The sequence below is a fragment of the Camelus bactrianus genome, chromosome 17 (genome assembly GCF_048773025.1).
Source record: "Camelus bactrianus isolate YW-2024 breed Bactrian camel chromosome 17, ASM4877302v1, whole genome shotgun sequence".
NCBI lineage: Eukaryota > Metazoa > Chordata > Mammalia > Artiodactyla > Camelidae > Camelus > Camelus bactrianus.
In genome coordinates this window covers 37,681,175-37,705,499 of record NC_133555.1, presented here as the reverse complement: position 1 = coordinate 37,705,499, position 24,325 = coordinate 37,681,175, and the positions used below count along the sequence as shown (strand labels likewise).

At 42.3% G+C, this 24,325-nt stretch overlaps 1 protein-coding gene and 1 long non-coding RNA gene across 3 annotated transcripts in view; one reads left to right on the top strand and one right to left on the bottom strand.

Moving 5' to 3' along the window:
* The window catches only part of TCAIM (T cell activation inhibitor, mitochondrial), a 41,390-nt gene extending 33,805 nt beyond the window's left edge, over positions 1-7,585 (top strand). For both annotated transcript variants that reach the window (XM_010945928.3, XM_010945927.3), the window contains exon 11: positions 6,218-7,585. In XM_010945928.3, the coding sequence (XP_010944230.1) occupies positions 6,218-6,458 (241 nt within the window). In that variant the 3' untranslated portion in view covers positions 6,459-7,585. The remainder of the gene's footprint in view (positions 1-6,217) is intronic.
* Positions 7,586-8,074: 489 nt separating this feature from the next.
* LOC141573790 (uncharacterized) lies at positions 8,075-24,090 on the bottom strand. Its single transcript, XR_012500049.1, has 3 exons — positions 18,444-24,090; positions 9,434-9,582; positions 8,075-9,328 (listed from the first exon to the last, which is right to left on the bottom strand). It is a non-coding gene; the product is annotated as an uncharacterized LOC141573790 (long non-coding RNA).
* Positions 24,091-24,325: the final 235 nt, after the last annotated feature.

The following is a 24,325-nucleotide window of genomic DNA, read 5'->3' as shown; positions in this document are numbered from 1 at the left end:
AATATAGTTCCCTGTGCTATATATATTCCCTGTGAATATAGTTCCCAAGCATGAACTTGTTTATCTGTTTTATATATTAGTATCTGCAAATCTCTAGCTCCCAGTTTATCACATCCTACCCCATTCCCCCACTGGTAACCATAAGTTTTTCTGTGTCGGTCTGTTTTATAAATGTTTGATTTTTTTTTTTTTTTTTTTTTTTTTTAGATTCTACATATAAGTGATATATGGTATTTTTCTTTCTCTTTCTGGCTTACTTCACTTAGAATGGCATTCTCCAGGGCCATCCATGTTGCTGCAAATGGGATTATTTTATTCTTTGTTATGTCTGAATAGTATTCCATTGTATAAATATACTGTAACTTCTTTATCTAGTCATCTGTGGATGGACATTTAGGTTGTTTCCATGTCTTGGCTGTTGTAAACAGTGTTGCTGTGGACACTGGGGTGCCTGTATCTTTTCGAATTAAGGTTCCCTCTGGATATGTGCCCAGGAGTGGGATTGCTGGATCATACATTAAATCTGAGTTTCTTGAGGAATCGCCAGACTGTTTTCCATAATGGCTACACCAAACTACATTCCCACCAGCAGTGTAGGAAGGTTCCCTTTTCTCCACAGCTTCCCCAGCATTTATCATTTGTGGACTTTTGAATGATGGCCATTCTAGTATACGGTGATACATCATTGTAGTTTTGATTTGCATTTCTCTGATAATTAGGGATATTGAGCATTTTTTCATGTACCTGTTGATCATTTGTATGTCTTCACTGGAGAATTGTTTAGGTCCAGAAGTGAAAAAGTTTTTTTGTTCATAAGCAGTGCTTTCTTCGTATCTTTGAAGGAATCATGTATTATAGTCAGTTTTGTAGGCAGGAGGGTGATACTTCATAATGTTTTATGTACCTACTACAAAGAAAAGGCACAGTATTAAATTCACAAGAGGGTTGTTTTTCTAAATGTTGCCTAAGGAGGTTTGGTTACCATGCATTCATTCATTCAGCCATCGTTTGCTGTGACTGTCAAAGCCACTGCTGGTAGAAAGATGAGGGCCTGGTCCCCAGCCTCCTGGAATTTGTTTCTAGCAGGAGATGTGAGTGCAGTCAGTGGACTGCAGGGGGAGTTGGGTGAGGAGCCCAGGCTGATAAGGACGTGGGGAAGGCATCCCTCTGGTTACTGCTTCTCCCCCCTCCCCTCCCTCTTAGTCTTCTCCCTCTGCCCCACCTCTGACTCTGGGCTGAGTTTCCCTTCCCTCTGTTTCTCTCCTCCTTTACCCGGTGCTCCCTCCCTGGTAAAGCCTCCTTTATTTCATCCGCTGGCTTGTGGCTCCCTTTCCTGAGTTGACACTTGCTCTTTGAGAGCAGTTTGCAGACAGTTCTTAGCTGCATCTCTTTAAAGTGCATTCTTAACTGGAAACCCAATTTATAAACAAGAGACAAGCTCACAGGTGCTCTAGTTACAGAGGAAAGGAACTAGAGGCCATCCCCCCAAGGGGGCCTTCTGAGCACCTCTGCAGGACCCTCAGCTTGCCAAGAAGTTTAAAAGCCACAATTCCACGCTAATGTCTGGTTCGCATCCATCTGGACCCCACAGGCCCCAGACCCCATCTAGACCGCATGACTTGTCGCTCTGTCTCTTACTGCTGCTGCCCAGCGGAAGGTAGGAAGCGCGCCCTCTGTGGAATCTACTCCTCAGGAGCTGGTCGCACCTCTTCCAGCTCTCATGTCCAGGGTGATAAGCTGGGCTCACCGGGGCCAAGAGAGAAGTCATCTGTCCCTGGATGGGCTCTCCTTGCTGTCGGCTTCGGTGGTAACTCCATATTTTCTCCTGTCCTCTGCTCCCTATTTCACATATAAAAATCACTTAGACAAATTGGAAACAGTAGAAATGTACAATAATATAAAAATGGTTAAATAATTTCAGTATTTTCATATAGCAGAAATAAACATTTAAAAGAATGTTCATGGGAGAGAGGAATAAATTAGGAGTCTGGGATTAACATATACACTACTGTATGTAAAACAGATAACAAAGACCGTCCACAGGGAACTGTAGTCAGTAGCTTATAATAACCTATAATGGAAAAGGATCAGAAAACGAATGTGTGTATATATATATAGTACACTTTTCTGTACACTTGAAACTAATACAACATTGTAAATCAACTATACTTCAATTAAAAAAAAATGTTCATGTAGTCAGCTAACATTTATTGAGTATTTAGGTGCCCAGAAAGTACTTTTTTTAATGTATTTATTTTACAATATCATATTTAAGTTGAAGTATAGTTGATGTACTATATGTTACAGGCATGCAATACAGTGATTCACAAATTTTTATAAAGGTTGTACTCCACTTATAGTTATAAAATACTGGCTGTATTCCCTATGTTGTACAGTACTTTGTAGCTTTTTGTTTTTGATGTTTTGCCATTTGTGGCCCTTCATTCACTTTTTTTTTTTTCCACTTCAAAAACCAGAATTTTATAACTGGCATAAACATTTCCATTGCATCAAAAACAACAAAATACCTAGAAATAAACTTAACCAAGGAGGTTACCTATACTCTGGGAATGGTAAACATTGATGGAGCAAACTGAAGATACAAAGAAATGGAAAGACATCTTGTGCTCTTGGATTGGAAAAATCCACATCATCAACATGGCCACGCTGCCCAAAGCAACGTACAGGCCCAGCACAGCCCTTGTCAGAATGACGTTCTTCCCAGAACTAGAACAAACAATCCCAAAATTCATATGGGACCATAAATGACCCCAAACTGCCAAAGCAATCTTTTGTATGTCTTTTGTTTTTTTCTTTTTCTTCTTTTTGTTCTCTTTTCTCATGGCTTGATGACAAGAGAAGTTCCTTTAACATTTATTGTAAAGCTGGTTTCGTGGTGCTGAAATCTTTCAGCTTTTGTTTATCTGTGAAGCTTCTAATTTCTCCATCAAATCTGAACTAGAGCCTTGCTGGATAGAGTATTCTCGGTTCTAAGTTTCCCCCCTTCCATCACCTTAAATAGATCATGACCCCCTATAGAGAGTTTCTGCTGAAAAATCAGCTGGTAACCTTATGGGAGTTCCCTTGTACGTAATTTGTTGCTTTTCTCTTGCCAATTTTAATATTTTCTCCTTACCCTTAATTTTTGTCAATTTGATTACCGTGCCTTGGTGTTTCCTCTTTGGGTTGACTTGGGTGAGTGTTTCCTTTCCCAGGTTGGGAAAGTTTTCAGATATTGTCTCTTCAAAAGTTTTCTCAGGTCTCCTCTCTCTCCTCTTTCTGGGACCCCTGTACTGCAGATATTAGTGCACTCCATGTTGTCCCAGAGTTCTCTGAAAAGAAATGAGGATAGTTTAATTCTTTTTTCTGTTTTGCGATAGTGATTTTCACTAATCTGTCCTCTAGCTCCCTGATCCATTCTTCTGCCTCATTTAGTCTATTCTTGGTTCCTTCTAGTATGTTATTCATTTCAGTGATTTTATTCTTCAGTTCTGTTTGGGTATTTATATTTTCCAGCTCTTTTCTAAAAACTTCATTCTGTGCATCTGTGTTCCTCTTAAGTTCTCTGAACATCTTGGCCATCATTACTTTGAACTCTTTTTCAGATGAATTGTGTATCTCCTCATCACTTCTGGGATTTTATCTTGTGCCTTGGCCTGGGAGATATTCCTCTGCCACCTCATATTGTCTATCTTTCTATTTGTATTTTTAGGTAGCTTAGTTATGTTTCTCGGCCTTGGAGAGAGGTGGCACTCTGCGGGAGACGTCCAGCAGTACACTCTCTTGTCACCCAAGGGCCAGGGTCCAGCTGGTCCCAGTGTAGAGTCAGGCCAGTGTTTGTTTTCTAATTTCTGGTATCTGCCCCCTGGTGGGTGAGGCTGGACTAGAGGCTTATGCAGGTTTCCTGGCAGGAGGAGCTGGTGCCTGCCCACTGCTGGGTGGAGTTTGGTCCTGGACCTCTGGTGAGTGAGGCCTTGTCCCCTACCTCCCCAGGAGACCCTCTAAAATCAGCAGGCAAGTCTGGCCCAGGCTCCAGTGAAATCACTGCCTCTGCCCTTGGACCCGGCGTGTACACTTCCCAAGAGGATGAAGTTTCTGTTCCCCCAGCCCTGTGGGGCTCCTGGAGTTCAGCCCCACTGACCTTCTAAACCAGATGTCCTGGGGTCTCTCCCAGTGCCAGAACCCTGGGCTGGGGAGCCTGACGTGCAGCTCAGAACTCACTCCTGTGGGAAGGCCTCTGCGACTTTATTACTCAGCTTGTGGGTCGCCCACCCCAGGGTATGGGACCTGATTTAGCGAGCGTGCCCTTCCTACCGTCCTGCTGTGGTTCCCTCTTTCTGTTTCCAGTTGAAGACCTTTTTTGTTAGTTTCCAGTCTTTTTTTTTCCCCAGTGGTTGTTTAGCAGCCAGTTGTGGTTTTGCAGTAGTCGCGAGGAGAGGCGAGCTCGTGGTCCTACTGCTCCACCGCCTGGACTGGAACTCCAGAAAGCACTTGTAAGTCACGAACAAGAGACAGTGGGAACAGGCAGATGCCATCGTGGAACTCACACTCAGATGTCAAAGACAGTAGTGCAACTTCTCACTGAAAAAAGCAGACATAACTGTGTCAAGGGAGAGACAGGTCACCCCCAGGAAACGCCTGGCCATTTCTCAGCATCCGCAGGAAGCGGGAGGACGTCCCGCCAGCCGCACTCAAGAGGCACGATGCTTCTCTTGTTCAGGCTGTCTCCCTTCTCCTCTTGTTTTTTGTGGTACGAACATACTGAAGCAAAGAAACCAGAAAGAAGGCCAAAAGCAATTTTTTTTAAAGATTTTTAATTAGTCTGCTGCAGACAGCAGAGGCACCCAAGGAGGGAAGGGCTGCTCCCTGTGTCTCCTGTGCGGGGCCCGGCCCTGAAGAGCGCCTGAGCACCTCCCAGACCCGCGCTCCCCCAACATGGCATCCCAGGGGCTGCCGGGCCCTCCTGGTTATGGATCAGGGAAACCCAGGGAGGAGGCCGGAGGCTTCTCGTGGAAGGAATGGAAATGTGGCCCCTCCTTGGTCAGTAGGAAGACGTGTCGTTGTAGTTGGCGCTGCTGGGCTCTCGTTTCTAAGCCAGATAATTAGTAGCCATTCCCCCGCCCCCTCTTTTTTTTTTTAAGCAAGGGAAAAAAGCCCTCCACAGAAAAAAATTGGCAACCCCTACCACTGATGGTACCTTAGGGTTCTTCCTGCCAAATCCTGGTTGAGAATAAACTGAGAACCCTGTCCGGCCTAACTGCTGTCCGCCTGCTTGACTCTCTAAGCAGCACTGTGCAGGAGGAGTAACCTTCTAGGAAAAACCAGAGCACCCACCCGGACAGGGTTCTGGGTCCTGCTGAAGAAGGGACTCAGTATGCTGGCTGCCTTGCAGACGGGCTGCAAGGACCGTTTCTGTTTTCGGGTATTTTTCTGGTAACGGATATGCTATGGTGCTTGCTTTTCTCTCTTGTGCAGAGAGTAAGGGTGGCTCCGTGGAGCCTCTGAGGCATTTCCAACCCACGCAGTCCTGCAGCCAGCCCCATTTGGGAGCCCTTGCCCGGGCGGTTCTGCTTTACTCACCTTCTCCGTGGCTTCCCAGGTGCTGCACGAGCTGGTCGGGTCCTCCTGTGAGCACGGGACAAGGCGGGGTCGTCCTGCACATGTCCCGAGGTTGGGGGGACAGAACCATTTACTCAAACATCATAGACCTTTGCCACCTGCTGACGAAAGTACTGAAGACACTGAGCTCAGCTCTGAGCGGTTTACTCTGCGGGCCTAACTTCACTGAAGCCGTTGTGGAGCGGGGGCCGTTGTGGCCCCACAGAGGGGAGGCGCTGCCCGGCTGGCCCTGGGTCAGGGTTGGACTCCGGGCGGCCCCCGCAGCTGGGGGTCTTGCTCTCAGCTCCTGCTTTCCTCAGTCACCAGCTGCTGCTCACGGGGCAGAAAAGCCTTTTAAACAATGTATTATTTTTACCTCATTACTGCTAAAAACAGCTTTAACAAATACTTGTGGAGATACATGTGGAAATAACTTAATAGGTGCTGCATGGTAACGTGGGCACGTCCTCTGAGCCTGTCACTTGGGCTTTGCGGGTACCGTTTTCAGGGGTGGAAGTAGAAAGTTATAGCGCCACTATATAAAAATGTATTTTACGTTTTATGTTCTTTTATTTGGCTCTAGCTTGTGGCAATAGTATCTTTGTTTTTAACGTGACAGGTTGAAGGTCATTGAAAACGAACTGATGCAGGCTTCAAGGAAGAAATTTTCTCTGGAGAAGTTTTACAAGGAGCCCAGCGTTTCCAGTATACAAATGGTGGACTGCTGTAAGAGGCTTCTGGAACAGTCCCTGCCTTACCTGCAAGGGATGCACCTCTGTGTCTCCCACTTTTACTCCGTTATGCAGGACGGAGACCTCTGTATTCCTTGGAACTGGAAGAATGGAGAAACCATTAAGTAACACAGAAATCTGTATTATTTTTTAAAGAAATAAGAAACTCTTCAACTTATTTAAATCCACAATTTGATATAACAGTATTACATGTTATAAGAACAAAGTTTCTAACTGCTGCTTTAAAAGTAGACATTTTCTTAAAAAATAAATTCTGCTAGGAAACTTGTTTTAGAAAGGTGGTATCTCCCAGTCTTCTGGTGGTTCTTATCTGATTGGCAGGACTGAGTGAAAAGATGTTAGAATGAAAGAGCACGTGCAGTGGTTCTATGAAATGGGGGATTCTACTGAGTAAAAGAGATTTTATATGTATGAATGTTGGTATCACCAGGTCTCGTTCAGCAGAGCTCTGAAGTCAGGGAACTTATGCCCACATGTAACACAATTCAGCGTGGACTCTACAGTCACATCACATGTGTTGATACACATGTGTACTTTGCAGCCAGTAGTGGACAGTCTGATGTCCAAAATACATGATTGATGGGTAGCAGAAATTCATTAACCAAATTTTGCCTAAGGAGTAGACAGGAAAAAGCAATTGAATGGGTATATGATATTGACACTGTCACAGGGCGTCTAAGAAAGTCTAAGTATCCTCAGTGACAGTGAACTTGAAGTTTTCCTATCCATTAAGATACTGTAACTGTTGGTAGCCTGAAACCAACAAATAGTGCATTTTTTTTTGAGTCACTGAATAAGGTGATTCATTCGTTTTCATCAATAAACACTATCCAGGAAAATCTTTGTTTCCCAAAGAGTTCCAGCAAGTAGGGTCAAGTTGCAATGATTCAGACCACTCAGGATCTCTGTCACCTCTCTCAGCCCCTGGCTTCCTGTTCCTGCCAGTGATGTGAACACTGGGTGTAGCCCCTCCAAGTCACCCCTTGCCCTAAAACAGCGCCCAGCCCAGCCCCAAGCTCTGTAAACACAGGGCTTCTCTCTCTACAGGTGTTTCTTTTACCAGATCCAAAACCGCTTCAGCATGTTCAAGAGGACAAGGTGACACCATTTTTGAGGCTCTTCCTCCTGAAGAAATAAGAATTTTCCACAGTGCATTACAAAAGAAAGGTGTTAAAAACCATTCTTGAAGCCTATTTTAATTTTATCTGAAACACTGATTAAACGGTTTAAATTCAGAGTTTCGAGTAAGTATTGATTTGTAATTATAGTTTGTGCCTATCATCCCTTTTAACCTGTGCTTAACAACTGTACTTAATTTTTTCCCCTAATGTAAAAATGTTATTACTACAAAGATTTTCCAGAGCCAGATGATGAGTGTGAGAAGTTTTTTTAAGGTTACATAAGAAAACTTACTGAAAAATAGGTTTGGATTATGCCATTTCTAAAATCAACTAATATAGAATCCTCCGTAACTTTTTGGACTTTGTCTCAGAATTTATTGTTGCATAATATGTTAACCAGGTCATTGTCCTCTCTTGTTACTCATTAATCGTTTACAACTAGTGCAACATAAAGGAATTTATGAAAGAAGCATTGGTGACTTGTTCATGCCTGTTTGACTTCCTCTCCCAATCTAACAAAAATTCTGGAAAATTCTTTCCCATCACTGAAAACTGGCACAGGATAAGACCTCTCTCACCTCAAAGCCTCAGGTCAGAAACCTGAGGTCACCTGGGGGCCGTGCTCTCTGCCGGGCTGTCCAGTGAGGGAGGCATCTGTCCAGAGCCACGTCTGTAGACAGGTCTCTGCAAGACTTCCTTTCTCTCCTCAAGGCCTCCACCTCCAGGCAGCCTCCCTGAGCCTTGAGGCATAGGCAGGTGGAGCCAGAGGGACCAGGGCTACCTCATGAGCTAGCTCACCTTTGGAACCTCTAACCCACCCTTCCCTTGGCCTCAGTGAGTCTGTCCCAGGAAGCCAGAATCCTCCCTTGGCTGGTCCTTGGCTGCCAGCCCAGCCCCCTTGCGCTCCTTAACAGCTGGACAAGGAGGAGGTGGAGCAGACCTGGGTGGAGCACGCCCTGGAACCCTCTTTCCTCAACACCCCTGCTACTGCAACCTAGTTGTACTGGTCCCTCAAAACCCTTCCCTTGTGGGGACTTGCCTGTTACAGAGCATTTTAGGGATTTTTTTCCATAAGCTAACCAATGTTACATATGGGTAAACTGAAGCCCAAAACGGAAGAGACTTGTCCAAGGCCCTTCTGCCTGCTGCAGGCTAGAGAGGTGGGGTGAGAACCCAGGCATCCCGGGGGCTGTGAGGGGCCTGTGCAGGCAGAAGCACCCCCGGCTCTGGTGGGAGTGCACCCCCAAGCCAGTGCCAGGGGTTGGCAGAGCAAGTCAAGATTAGATGGGCCCATTGAGCAGCACCGCCCCATGGGGGCTGGGACCACAGCAGGGGCCGTGACCTTGGGGTCAGTGCTGGCCATTCTGGTGCACGAGGATCAGCAGGAGGCAGGGCTGACTGCTCCCCTCTGGGGACTGTTGTGAGAACCAGGAGGATGGCACCCCTCCTGCTCCTCCTGAGTGAGCTGGCAGTGGCCTCAGCCTCACCCTCCAGCCAGACTGCCCAGGCAGCCCCTGTTCTCCCCACTCCAGCCGGGCCAGGGCGTGTGCTGGACCCCAACAAGTGCCTATGAGGACCATTCTGGAAGCAGCATTTGTACGTGTGCCCCAAAGTCCATCCCAGCAGCTCATTTTGGGGGAAGCTGGCCCCAGCACAGGGTGCGGCCCAAATGGGGGTGGGCACTGGATTTCACCCTCAGAATCTTCAGGAAGTGGTTTTTCTTTCTGTCACCGCCCCAGGCACTCACCTGAGCGGGTGTCAGCAGGACGAGCACAGCACCCTCAGGAAGAGCCATGCGACAGAGAGGCAGTCCCCGCAGACCATCCACAACACACCTGCCCTGGTACCTCACTTCATCTGCACCAAAAAAAGCAGGATTTTTGAACTTTGGGATATATCTTTCCTAAGAGATTTCCTAAGATTCTTCCCTTATTAGTCATTCAACACAAACTCAGCACCTACTGTGTACAGGCTCTGTCCTCGATGCTGGGACACAGCAGGGACCGAGCTGGCGATATTCTGCTTTTGAGGAACAGGGCACTGAGCATCATTTATCCTTCCTTGGTGTATCTGTTTCCAGCAGCTGATGTAAGAATTTGCAAACTGGGTGGCTTAAAACAGAAGGTTATTCTCTCAGTTCTGGAGGCCAGAAGTTCAAAATCAAGGTGTCAGCAGGGCCACACTCCCTCCAGAACCTCCTCCACTCCTTTCTTTGCGTCTTTCAGCTTCCGATGGCTACAGTGTTCCTTGTCTGGTGGCCACATCACTTCAGTCTCTGCCTGTCTGATCACATCATCTCCTCCTCTGTGTATACCTCAAAACACTCCTTGCCACTCTCATCTCATAAGACATGTTGCGGGGCAGAGATCAAGACGGCAGAACAGGACGTGGAGCTCACCTCCTCCCACAAAGACATTAAAAATACATCTACACGTTGAACAATTCTCAGAGCACGTACTGAACTCTGACAGAAGACCTCATACAATCAAAGCTGCAAGAAAGATCACCACTTAATCAGGTAAAACAAAGGCAAAAAAGGAGTCTGGACAGAACCTGTACCCCGGGAGGGAGCTGTGAAAGCAGAAAGGTTCCCTCAGCCTGGGAACCCCTTCAATAGCTGGGAGATCAGCTGGGACAGATAGGGAGCCTCAGAGGTGAGGGTAGCAGCCAGCTTGCAGCAGGCAGAACAGAGAGACCAGTACAGGGGGTCCTGGCCACCTTGCTGGTGTGCACAAGGGCTGGGTGCTGAAACAGGCTTCAGATGACAGACCTGGGGAGAGGATCAGGGCTGGATGCACAGCAACACCCAAGAGAGACTGGACTGTGTCCCAGGCTGCACCTGGAAGAGTACACGGGAGGGAGCCTGGGTCCACCACAGAAGCCCTGTTGTCAATGCATGCTCAGGGAGGGACCGACCGCCACCACAGCAGCCTCATTCTCCATGTGCTCACATCAGGTATGGCTCCGCCACTATGAGCTCTGGGAGTATGCAAGTGCTGGCGGACTGCCCACACAGAGATGCAGCTGAAATCTGAGACGATTCCTGGAGGCTGCTTGACTTTGGTGGATTTATGCTGCTGGCGTATTTCTCAGTGAAGCACCTGCGGGACATCTGAGCAGATCACTGGTGCTCCAGTGGCTGGGGCGCATCCATTGTTAGCAGTGGCAGGCTTTGTGGGCACATGTGCATGCGGAAGCAGGGCTGGGGTCTGCACTGACTCCCGTAGCTTCCATGGCAGGTCTGGGGGCATGACTATGGGGGATCTGAACCTGCACTGTGAGCACAGTATCTGAGGGACATCCAGGCCAATTGCCTTCTTTCCTACAGCTGAGGTGGGCCAAGGGCAATGCCAACAATAGTACTTTGTGAGCTCCCGCAATAGGTGACAGGCAACATCACAGAGCACACTTCCCCGTGGACAGCTCCTGTGGAGGAATACTCAGTGGCTCCTCTCCCAGTAGAAGTGCTCCGGTCCCTTCTACCTCTCACTACAGCTGAGAACCAGACCTGGGGGCTTCTACCGCAACAACTGGGAGGCAGACCAAGCCCCTAACAGGGCTGTGACAACCACAGAGCAAAGAGGAGGCCCTGCCCAACACCCAGTGCAGGCTCACCACAACACCGATCATACCCGCATCAAGGGGACCACAGCCACCACAGACGGAGGAAAGACGTGGCAGTCATCCGTGCTAAAAAGAACCCTCACACCAAAAATACTAGACTCATTCAGTCTACACAGGGATGCTCCCACATAAAAACAGCCCTTCAGGACCACAGTAGATAACTGTTACCCCTAAATTCATAGAGTCAGAGAAATGTAAGTAAAATAAAGAAGCAGAGGAACCACTCCCAACTACAAGAACAAGAGAAATCCCCTGAAAGAACAATGAAATAGACCTCTCCAGTCTATCAGACCCTGAGTTCAGAAAGGAGGTAATAAAAATACTGAGGGAATTAAGAAAGGCTATTGATAGAAATGCAGATCACTGTAACAAGGAACTAGAAACAAATTACATAACTCAGTTGCTGAGATGAAAACCAAGCTAAAGGAATTACAAACAAACTAAATAATGCAGAAGAACACGTAAGTGATCTGGAAGGTAAAATAATGGAAATCACCCAATCAGGACAGTGGACAAAAAGATGGGAAAAAAAGTGAAAGCAACAAACAAGATCTATGTGCCAATATAAAGTGTGCAAATCTAGAGAAAAGGGGATTGAAAGTGTATTTTAAGAAATTATGCCTAAAAACTTCCCAAACCTAAAGAAGGAAACAGACATCCCAGTACAGGAAACACAGAGGGTCCCAAATAAGATGTACCCAAAAACACCTACACCAAGACATACTGTAATCAATACAGCAAAAGTTAAAGATAAAGAGAGGATTCTAAAGGCAGCAAGAGAAAAACAAGGAGGTAGTTACAAGGGAATCCCCATAAAGCTATCAGCTGATTTCTCTACAGAAACATTGCAGGCCAGAAGGAAGTAGCAAGATACATTCAAAGTCCTGAACAGGAAAACAGTCTAACTTAGGATATTCCACCCAGCAAGCTTATCATTTAGAACAGGACAAAGAAAAACATTTCTCAGACAAGCAAAAACTCAAAACAATACAGCAATACTAAACCTATCCTAAAAGAAATACTAAAAGCTCTTCTCCAAATAGAAAAGAATAATCTATAGGAAAGAAAAAAATCACAGTAAGAAAGTAAATCACTTAAATAAGCCAGTACATAGATTTTTTTAAAAGTGTGAAAGTGATTATAACTAAAATGAATGGCTAAAGGATAAATATGAAGATGTTTAAATAGGATGCCAAGAATCATAAAATGTGGAGGAGGGGAGTAAGAAAATGTTTGGTTTTTAATTTTTTTTTAAAATGTGCTTGAGCTTATATGACTACCAGTCTAAAGCAAAGTACATACAGTAATGGGTTAACATACTCGAAATCCAGGGTAACCACAAATCAAAAACATACAACAGATTCACAAAAACAAAAAAGAAGAGAGCTCAAGCATAATACAAAAGAAAACTATCAAACCGCAAAAAGAAAAAGGAACAAAGAAGAAATATAAAATCAACTGGAAAATAAGCTTTAAAATGGCAATGTATACCTATCAATAATTACCTTAAGTGTCAATAGACTAAATCCTCTAATCAAAAGACAAAGTGGCAAATTGGCTAATAAAACAAGAGCCTACAATATGCTGCCTCCAAGTGACCCACTTTAGAACAAAGGACACACAGACTGAAAAAGATATTTCATGCAAATAGAAATGACAAGAAAGCAAGGGTAGCGATACTTGTATCAGACAAAACAGACTTTAAACAAAGGCCATAAAGAAAGATAAAAAAGGACACTATATAATGATAAAAGGAGCAATACAAGAAGAGACTATTATGCTTAATAACATATATGCACCCAATATAGAAGCACCTAAATATTTAAAACAAATGCTAACAGACATAAAGGGAGAAATTGATGGGAATATGATTAATAGGAGACTTTAACACTTCACTGACATCAATGGACAGATCTTCCAGACAGAAAATGATTAAGGCAATAGAGTCCAAAATGACACAACAGTTAGACTTAATATTTTCAGGATATTACATCCAATACAATGAACACACATTCTTTTCAAGTGCACATGTAACATTCTGTAGAACTGACTACATACTGGGACACAAGTATCAATAAATTTAAGAGAACACACTATTTCAAGCATCTTTCTGACCACAATGGCATGAAATTAGAAATCAAACACAGAAAGAAACAAGGGGAAAAAATTACATGGAGACTACACAACATACTACAATGATGAAATCAAACAGGAAATTTAAAAATACTTTGAGGGGGTAAGGGGGAAAGCTCAGTGTTAGAGCATGTGTTCAGCACGCACGAGGCCCTGGGTTCAATCCCCAGGCCTCTGTTTAGGGAGAAAAGAATACCTTTAGAAAAATCACAATGAAAATACAATGAAACAAATCTACGGGATGCAAAAGCAGTTGTAAGAGGGAAGATCATAGCAATACAGGTCTTCCTCAAAAAAAAAAAAAATTTCAGATGAACAACCTAACTTAAACACCTAAAAGAATTAGAAGAACAAACAAAACCTAAAGTCAACATAAAGAAAGAAATAATAAAGATCAGGGAAGAAATAAATAAGAGATTTTAAAAACAATACGAAATAAATCACCCCAAGAGCTGATTTTTTGAAAGGATAAACAAAATCGACAAACCTTTGGCCAGGCTCACCAAGAAAAGAGAGATGACACAAATAAACAAAATAAGATAGGAAAATGGAGACATTATAATCAATACTGCAGAAATTTTTAAAAAACTGTAAGACAACACTATGAACAATTTTAAAACAAACTGAACAACCTAGAAGAAATGGACAAGTTTCTAGAAACATTCAACTCACCAAAACAGAATCAAGAATAGCTAATTTGAACACACCAATCACTAGAAGTGAAATGAAATCTGTAATTAAAAAACAAAACAAAACAACAACAACAAAAAACCTCCCTGAAAACAAAAGTCCAGGACTGGATGGCTTCACTGGGGAATTCTCCCAAACATACAAAGGAGAACTTCAACCCATCCGTCTCAAACTCTTCCAAAAGATGGAAGAGGAGGGAACACTCCCGAAGTCATTCTATGAAGCCACCATCACCCTGATAGCAAAATCAGACAAGAACACTACCAAAAAAGAAAATCATGAGCCACTATCTTTGATTAATATAGATGCAAAACTCAACAAATATTAGCTAACCAATTCCAGCAACACCTAAAAAATATTATACACCATGATCAAGTCAGATTCAAACAGGATCACAAAGATGGTTCAACACAGCAAATCCATCAATGTGATACACCACATCAACAAAAAAGACAAAAACCACATAATCATCTCAACAAATGAAGAAAAAGCATTTGATAAAATTTAACATCCATTCATGGTAAAAAAAAAAAAAAAAAAAAACTCTTACCAAAGTGGGTACAGAGGGAACATATCTCTGCATAATAAAAGCTATTTATAGGAGGAGGGTATAGCTCAGTGTCAGAGTGTGTGCTTGGCACGCATGATGACCTGGGTTCAATTACCAGTACCTCCTTATAAAAAATAAATAAATAAAATAAAACCTAATTATGCCAAATGCATAGCCAGCATAATACTGAAGAGGGAAAAGCTGAAACCCTTCCCAGTAAAATCAGGAGCAAAACATGGATGCCCACACTCTCCACTTCTATTCAACACAGTATTGGAAATTTTAGCCATAGCAATCAGATAAGAAAAAATTAAAGGTATACAAACATGAAAAGAGGTAAAATATACAGATGATGCCATAGAAAACCCTAAAGACTCCATACAAAAAATTGTAGAACTGATAAACAAATTAAGCAAGGTAACAGGATACAAGATTAACATATAGAAATCTTTTTCATTTCTTTACAATAACAATGAAATATCAGAAAAGCAAACAATCCTTTTTAAAATAGCATTAATAAAATACTTAGGAGTAAACTGACCAAGGAGGTGAAAGATTAATATGCTGAAAATTATAAAACATTGATAAAGTTAACTGAAAATGATTCAAGAAATGGAATGATACCCATGGTCATGGACTAGAAAAATTAATATTGTTAAAACGGAGATGCTACCCAAAGCAATCTACAGATTTAATACAATCAATAGCAAATTACCTGTGACACTGTTCATAAAACTACAACAAATAATCCTAAAATGTATTTAAAAGCACAAAAGACCCAGAATTACCAAAGCAATCCCGAGAGAAAAGAACAAAGCTGGAGGCAGAATCCACAGACTTCAGACAATACTACAGAGCTAGTTACTGAAAGCTTGGTATTGGCACCAAAAGGACTTATGGATCAATGTTACAAAATAGAGAACCCAGAAATAAAAACACAGAGCTACAGCCAATTAATCCTCAACAAAGGAAGCACAAATACATAATAAGGTAGATAGTCTCTTTGGAAAATGGTGTTAGGAAAGCACAACAGCCCCAAGTACATCAATGAATTTTAAACATTTCCTCATACCATACAAAAAAATTAACTCAAAATGGCTTAAAGACTTAAATATAAGACATGATACCATGAAGCTCCTAGAAAAGCAGAGGCATAAATCCTAACAATGTTTTCTTAGCTCATTCTCCCAAGGCAATAGAAATAAAAGCAAAAATTAAAAAATAGAATCTAACCAAACATATAAGCTTGTGCATAACTAAGTAAACTATAAACAAAATGAAAACTCTACGGACTGCAAAAAAATATTTGCAAATAGTGCGACTGGCATAGGTTTAACTTCAATCTATAAACGGCTTACACAACATAATGAAAAAAACAAAGCCAATCCAAAAACGAGCAGAAGACCTAAACCAATTCTCCAGTGAAGGCAAACAAATGCCCTAGAAGCACATGAAAACATGCACAATGACACTAATTTATCAGAAAATGGCAAATCAAAACTACAATGAAATATCCCCTCACACCAGTCAGAATGGCCATCATTAAAATGTCCACAAATGAAAACTGACAAGTGAAAGCTTGTCAGTAGCTACCCAATCAAGCAGATAAAGTGTGTATATGTACATAAATTGTAAGTAACTTTAACTCCATTAAGCAGTGCCTTTTTGATGTACCCTTTTCTAAAAACTCTCTGAATTCTGCATATACATATTACATATACATGATATAATGTCATAGAAATATATGTATCATATATGTATTTTTCCAAGGGATATCTGACACCTTTGCATTTTCTTATGGAAGTTGAAAGAATAAGAAGTATTTTACCTCAGAATTTGAAGTTAAATTTTTAAAAAATTCTTTTAAGTAAAGAAAAAAAAAAAAAACACTAACCATAAATACTGTAGAGGATGTGGAGAAAACGGAACACTCCTACACTGTTGAGGGGACATGTAGTTTGGTGCAACCATTATGGAAAATAGGATGGAGATTCCTCAAAAACACTATAAATAGACTTACCACATAATCCAGCAATACCACTCCTAGGTTTATATCCAAAGGGAACTCTATTCGAAAACATACGTACACCCCAATGCTCATAGCAGCACTATATACCATAGCCAAGATATGGAAACAACCTAAATATCCATCGACAGATGACTAGGTGAAGAAGTTGTGGTATATTTATATAATGGAATACTAGTCAGCCATAAAAATAATAAAATAATGTCATTTGCAGGAACATGGATGAACCTGGAAATTGTCACTCTAAGCAAGCCAGAAAGAGAAAGAAAAATACCATATGGTAACACTCATATGTTAACTCTACAGTAAAAAAAAAAAAGACACTAATGAAGTTGTCTACCAAGCAAAAATAGACATGTAGACATCGTAAACAATCTTGATTGCTGGGAGAAAGAAGTGGGAAAGCATAAATTTGGGAGTTAAAATTTTTGAAAAGTTAGCCACTATACATAAAAAGAGATTTTTTTTAATTGCTACTTCTGTTTGGCAAAGGAACTATATTCAGTGTCCTGTAGTAACCTTTAATGAAAAAGAATATGAAAACAAATTTTATATATATATATATATGTATATGCATGACTAGAACATTATGCTGTATACCAGAAATTGACATATGGTAACTGACTGTACCTAACATAAAAATAAAATAAAATAAAATAAAATAAAAACTCCCTTATACCCTACACAAAAATTAACTCAAAATAGCTTAAACAATTTAAAATAAGACATGATACCATGAAGCTCCTAGAAGAGCACATAGGCATAAATCATACAAATATTTTCTTAGGTCATTCTCCTAAGGCAATAGAAATAAAAGCAAAAATTTTTAAAGGAGACCTAATCAAACTTTAAAGCTTGTGCATAGCCAGGTAAACCAGAAACAAAATCAAAAGACAACATAAGGTCTGACAGAAAATATTTGCAAATGATGTGACTGACAAAGGTTTAATTTCCACAATATAAAACAGCTTATACAACTTAATGACAAAACAAAACAAAACAAAACAAAACAAAGAACCCAATCCAAAAATGGGCAGAAGACCTAAATAGGCAATTCTCCAATGAAGGCAAACAAATGCCATATAGCCACATGAAAAAATGCACAATATCGCTAACTATCAAAGAACTGGAAATCAAAACTACAATGAAGTATCAGCTCATAACAGTCACAATGGCTATCATTAAAACGTCCACAAGTGAGAATTCACAAGTGAGAGCTGAATTCACTAGTCATCCACTTAAGCAGAATACACTGTGTTGTGTACACAAAATGTAAGGAATCTTAACTCCATTCAGCAGTGCCTTTTAGATGTCCCCCTTTGTATACACTCTTCCAATTTTGCATCAATATGTATAATATACATGATGTAATGTTATAGAAATATATGTATCATATACATATTTATGCCAGGGGTATCTGATACTGCTGTATATTGTTACTGAAGTTGAAAGACTATAAAACATTTTACCTCAGAAACTGAAGTTAAATTTTTAAGATTCTTTCAAGTAAAAAGAAAAAAATCCACAAACCATAAAGGCTATAGATGGTGTGGAGAAAATGGAACCCACCTACAAGGAATGTAGTTTGGTGCAGCCATTATGGAAAACAATATGGAGATTCTTCAAAACACTAAAAACAGATACACCATATAATCCAGCAATCCCACACCAGGGCGTATGTCCAGAGGGAACACTAATTCGAAAACATACATACACCCCAATGTTCATAACAGCCTGATATACAACAGCCACGACAGGGAAACAATCTAAATGTCCATCAACCGATGACTGGATAAAGAAGCTGTGGTATATTTATACAATGGAACACTACTCAGCCATAAAAAAGAATAAAACAATGCCATTTGCAGCAACACGGATGGACCTAGAGATCGACAACCTAAGTGAAGTAATCCAAAAAGAGAAAGAAAAATACCATATGATATTGTTACCTTGTCCAATCCTATGCTGCTCGCAGGACAACAGGCCCATAAATCGGGATACAAGATGATGGGGCAAGGAATAGTGACTTTATTCAGAAAGCCAGCAAACAGAGAAAATGGGAAACTAATGTCCTGGAGAACCATCCAATTCAGGCTCCTTTTATACTAAAAGTGTGAGGGGCTATGCTTGGTTGTTGCAAACTTCTTGGTGTAGGAATTATTTTTTCTTTGAATCCTCTGTTTTTGCAGCTGTCCACAAGGGTCAGGTCATGGTGTCCCTGTAAACCTCCAACAAAACAAATGTTATTTTCTATTCTGCAACTTGTTATCCTTATATAAATGGGAAAGTGTTAATATATTAAAGGTCAGAGCCTTGAGAATAGACTATCCTCTATAATTTCAGCCTATAGGCTACATTATTTCACAAAAGGTGCAGAACCAGCAAGACTAAGCCTGGGAAACAGAGCACAGGGTTAAAGTCAAAGGAACAGATCTAATATGGAATCAGATTTGTTCTTTTCTACAATTCCCCTCCATCAATGTCCATCCCACAATCTTGTGGGAAAAGGGGTGACTGCCTCCTGCTGAACAGGGTCGATGAGGGCTGATCATTGTATGGAACTGATCAGCCTTGGACAGGGAACATTTCTTAGAATCTCTAGTCAGTCGTACAACCCTCTTTCCTTCTTTATCTACTTGAACTTGATGAAACCCCTCAGTACTTTGTTGAACTTGAGGTTCTTGGTTCCAGTTCCCAATACAAATCTTTGAGGCTGTGCCATAATTACACTATTTTCCCTGTGCTCTTTACTTGAACAAGATTAAACAAGTAGGTTGACCTTTTTCCAGCTACAATGAAATTATAATCTTAATATTTATCTTTTTTAAAGAGTAACCTTACGTCTTCCAAGGGTTCACAAACCCATCGCTGCCCAGGCCTCTCAGGAGTTGGGTCATTTTCTGATTCCGATGATGGTGGTGCTGCTTTAATCTGCTTGTGATGAGACGATGGCTTTACCCCAGCTAACCTGACAGGCGACTGCGTGGTAAATAATACCACGTGTGGTCCTGTCCACCTTGCAGTCAGCTGATGTTCAGACCCTTGTTTCCTACGGGTTTTAAGCAGGACTCAGTCTCCGGGTTGGGAAGGATGTAAGGCTATTTCAGTTGGATAGACAGACCTGTTGGAGGCAAACTCATGAACAGAGGTTAGTAGAGTGCACAAAGTTTCAACATAACTGGCAAGTGCTAGGACTTTCAGAGCATTTATAGATTCTTCTGCGTGGGGAGATGCCTGGAATGAATGGCCTACCACGCAATATTTCAAAGGGGCTTAATTTAAGCCTACTTCTGGGCGTCACTCTAATCTGTACCAGGGAAACTGGCAAAGCCTTATCCCAAGTTAAATTTGTCTCTTGACATATTTTAGCAACACTCCTATTTAATGTATGATTCATTTTCTCAGCTTTTCCTGTTGATTGTGATCTCTGGGATGAATGTAGTACCCAGTTAATTTGCAACATTTTAGACACTTGTTGGGTTATGCTAGAGACAAAAGCAGGTTTGTTAACACTTTGAAGAGCATTAGGCAGTCCAAATCAGGGGACAATTTTTTCAAAAGGGCTTTAACCACTTCAGACTGTGTCCGGTATTTCTATAGTACATGTAACCTTTGTTTCCCTTCATCTATAAATGCCCATGAAAGCTCAACAAAAAAGTACCTTTTTATTAATAAAGTAAATCATTGTTATTATTTCTAGAAAAGAAAGTTTAAAAATGTTCAGCCTTCATGTTAATGTAGGTTATGCCACCCAAAAGAAAAAGCAGAGTTAACATTAAGTCATGGCTCCACTTATGAGATACAAATACAAGATTTATGGGACTTGATAAGAAAAGACCAAAGTAAACTGTATTTCAAATTCATTTATATAAAAATATATTAAAGATCACTTTAAAATAGTGCCCATCTTTTCTTTAAATGAGGATAGACTCACCTGCAATCATGTACAAATACGACAAACTTAACTAACAGCTCTCTTAGCTTTTAATAAAAATAGTTCCTTCTATATGTAGCCCAACAAAATAATATAAAGTGGAGTTGCTAGAAAAATATGGACTTTTCCAAATCTATACTGCATTTCTAATTTAAGTTGGAAAATACAGTTCAGAGCATATGAAACACATGAATTTCAGGTTTACAGATTAACTGTATCTTATAGAATATTAGCTATGGTCCTCATTTTAGCTGAAATGCAAAATATAATTAATTTATCAATAATAGATTAGTTAAAAAATACTTTCCACTGACAGCAGTGCCAGTCCTAGAACAAAATATAAGCAAAATGTATTTATAAGTCATTTGTCTTTTTAGTGCCCCAAGTATGCAGATCCTAACACTAAGCCCTTAATATGCATCTGCAAGATGACCGAAGGGAAAGCTCACATGTCTGGGAAACTGTAATTTAAACAATCCTGTAAACGGTCAAAATTTGCTTTCAAAATTCAAGTCAACTTTGCATATTTGATTTAAACTAAACTTACAGTTAAATTAACTTATGACACATTGGATCATAACCACTAGACATGTAAAAGGCTTTTTAAAAAACCATCCATAAGCAAAGATGAATCTGACCTCTAAGTGGTGCACACTGAGGACCCACTCGCTGCAGCTGCTCTTTGGTTTGGCACAGTGACAGTGGTCAGACACCTCAGGTACGGAATATTCAAGTACACACCCAGGTAAAACCAAGTCTCCTGTCTAGTTTGTTTTAATGGCAGTGACAAGACCTGAAATTCAATTTTATTTTTCCTAAAGATCTTCACAATTGTTCAAGTGTTTGAAGGACTAAAGACAGTACTAATAAATTTTGACAGGGCTTCATTTCGGCCATTTCTCCCCAAAGAGTTGATAGCACTACTCAATACCAGTTGAAATACCAAAGAGGCAGCCTTTCCCGGATTCCCATTCCCCTTGTACCCCACTGTCAAAGTTACCCGGGGCTCCTGTGGGGAAACTGGAATTGAGGGCCTCAAGTCCAAGGGAGCCCCTGGGCCTCTTCATCCATCAGAGTATTCTTCTCTTTTTATCGTATGAGAGGCTCCCATCCTTTTTAAGTGTTTTCCTGGATCAGACCCATAAATATGTAAAATGCACATGTTGATGGGTAGAACTGTGTATCCCAGAAAAATAAAAGGCCCTGCATAGGCAAAGGACTGACACAAGGGGCCACCTAAAGGAAGCCCCAGCATTGGTCTCAGTCCAGGAAAAGTCTCAAGACTTCCCAGTACTGCAGCCACCATGTTTGGAAATGTCTTTGTAAGGACAGAAGAAGATGCAGTTACTGCTGCAGCAAAACTTACTGAACCAGTTATTTCCATTAGAAAACAGATAGCAATGAACACTGGTCCTCTTAGAACTTGGTCCAGTGCACCAAAGAGAACTGTGATTCCTCCTGAGGCAAACAATCCTGTTACAAACATAAATTTTGCTCCAATATGTACTTGATATTTTCCCAATGCCAAAGATGCCAGCAAGTCCAACAAAGGGTAACATCTAAAGATCATACCCATAACTGTATTGCTGGCTCCTTTCTTCTCAGCCTCCTTGGAGGAAAAAAGGATCCAAGGATACAATAGCACATCACAGAACCTAAGTTACTGGAAGCCGCTGCTATCAATACAAAAACCTGTTCTCTTAAAAGCTGCCTGAGTGTCTCACTTTCTGGAGGGCCATCACCTCTTAATGTGCAAGACTGGGACAGGCTCTAAGAGCATGTAGCATCCTGCTGTGACTAAGTTTCCAAAAATCAGAAGCCATTTTTTTAGATGTGGCATTTTATCACTGAGAAGACCCAATGGTAGTAAAGAAATGGCATAGGATACCAGTTCAACGAATCCAGCTGGTATATTAAACTTCTTTATGAAGTTTTTTTAAAAAAGGAACGCATGTGGCTGCATGCAGGGCTCATCAGATAATCTAGACAAGCACCTCCTCCCAAGATCTTTAACTGAATCACGTAACTTGCTATAGAAGGTACTGTTAACAGGTTCCATGGATGAGGACATGAACGTAACCTTTGGAGTCACCACTCAATCCACTGCACTTGGTGACAGGATCACCATTACAAACCCCGCTTGCTTTCATTCTGCCCCTGAATGACTCTGCAGAGAGAACCCACCATCTGTGGGCATCGTGCCTAGGCCACCTGAGACCCTGGCATTATCTGACCTCCACTCACACCCCCAAAGACAGGGTCTCCTGTGACCCCAGCCCCTACCCAGCCTGCACTATTCACTGGGCACTTGGGTTCGTTCCAGCCTCTCACTTTTCTAATCTGCCTGCTGGGAGCTTTTCTCCTTGGTGGATGGGTTCCAGGACAGAGCTGTGTGTAGGCCTTCTGTGACAGCTCCCCCTTTATTGCTGCTCAGCCTCCAACCCACCCTTCACACACGCTCTGCAGTAATAATGAACAGGATTCCTTTAAGTTTCTGTCCTTCAGAGTGAGCATGAAGGCAAGCCTTTCCAGTAAAGGGCCTCAGAGGGACACTGCAGAGAGAGGGGCCTTTCTGCTAGTTCTGGAGGCTGCAGGGTGGTTTGGTCAGAGTGTGGTGTAATGGCATCTGGTGCAGACCTTCCCAGCCACAGGCCCAGGACACATGGCCTTGGCTGGGCCTGCTGTCCCTCACAATGCAACAGAGGAGAACAAACCTGGCTCCGTATCAGATCTGTTTTTTTCACTTTAGCTTTTGTATTCAATTGCTTTTGCTACGAGTTAATCCTGAAAGGAAGTGGCCTAGAAGCTTAAATTATACATAATGGCAAATCTCTGGGAGCCCTGCCAGAGATTACCCAGGTAATGAGCATTAAACTAAAATACTTTTGTTCACCTCACAGGAAACATTCTGACCAGGCCCACCTGTGAATGGCTGCAGGAAAGAAGAAATGAACACCACGCCCTCCCCTTTTAGCATAAAAGAAACCTGAATTCTAACTCAGGGAAGATACTTCCTTGGGACACTGATCTACCATTTTACTGGTTGTCTGGCTTTCCGAATAAAGTCCCTATTCCTTGCCCCAACACCTCATCCCTCCATTTACTGGCCTGTCATGCAATGAGCAGTATGAGCTTGGCCTCAGTAACACCCGCAAACTGCAAACTCCAAACTCCAGGCCTCCTGCCCACACTGGCGCCCTAATTGCTCTGCTTGTCCACAGGCCTGGCCATCTGCTAACGTGCCTGCACCTGGTCTGTGCCCCAGAGAGCTGCTTCCTGCTGACCCAGTGGCTGGAAAGCCGTGGCCGAGGCAACCCAGCCAACTTCTCTGCACCCGTTGAGGCCTGAACACGGGGCCTCGAGTGGGGACCCCTTCCAAGCTTCTCCTTCCTCCCGGGGTCTCTCCCTCAGCCCTACGGACCACATAGAGTTTTACTACATCTTAGTCATTCTTTTATCCAAGTCGTTGGGCCGCACCCCGCAGGCTGGCAAGCCCTGTACTTGCCCAGACTCAAACCCTAAAAGAGAGCCCAAGGTCAGCGACAAACACTTCAGTGGCTTAATGGACAGGGGACTCTTACATGTGTGAAGCAAGGTCCTGGAGCGACACCCCACTGCGTGCGGCAGAGAGCGGGCAGGACCTGGAGGCGGCGGCGGCGGCGTCTTGCCGCCCAGCGGAAGCGGAACTTACTTACAGGGGGAAATGACGTCAGACTGGCTCGCTGGTTGCCAGGGAAACCGGCAGAGGAGCACGCCCCTCACTGCCCCTTTGCTAACCTATCTTAGTGGAGAACGTTCTGATTAGAACAATCACCAGCTGGGCCCAAGGGCAAGTACTGGGGCATTTACTGAGCAGGCTCTAGGCTAAGAGGGAAGGTCAGTCATGTGAGCAGGAGC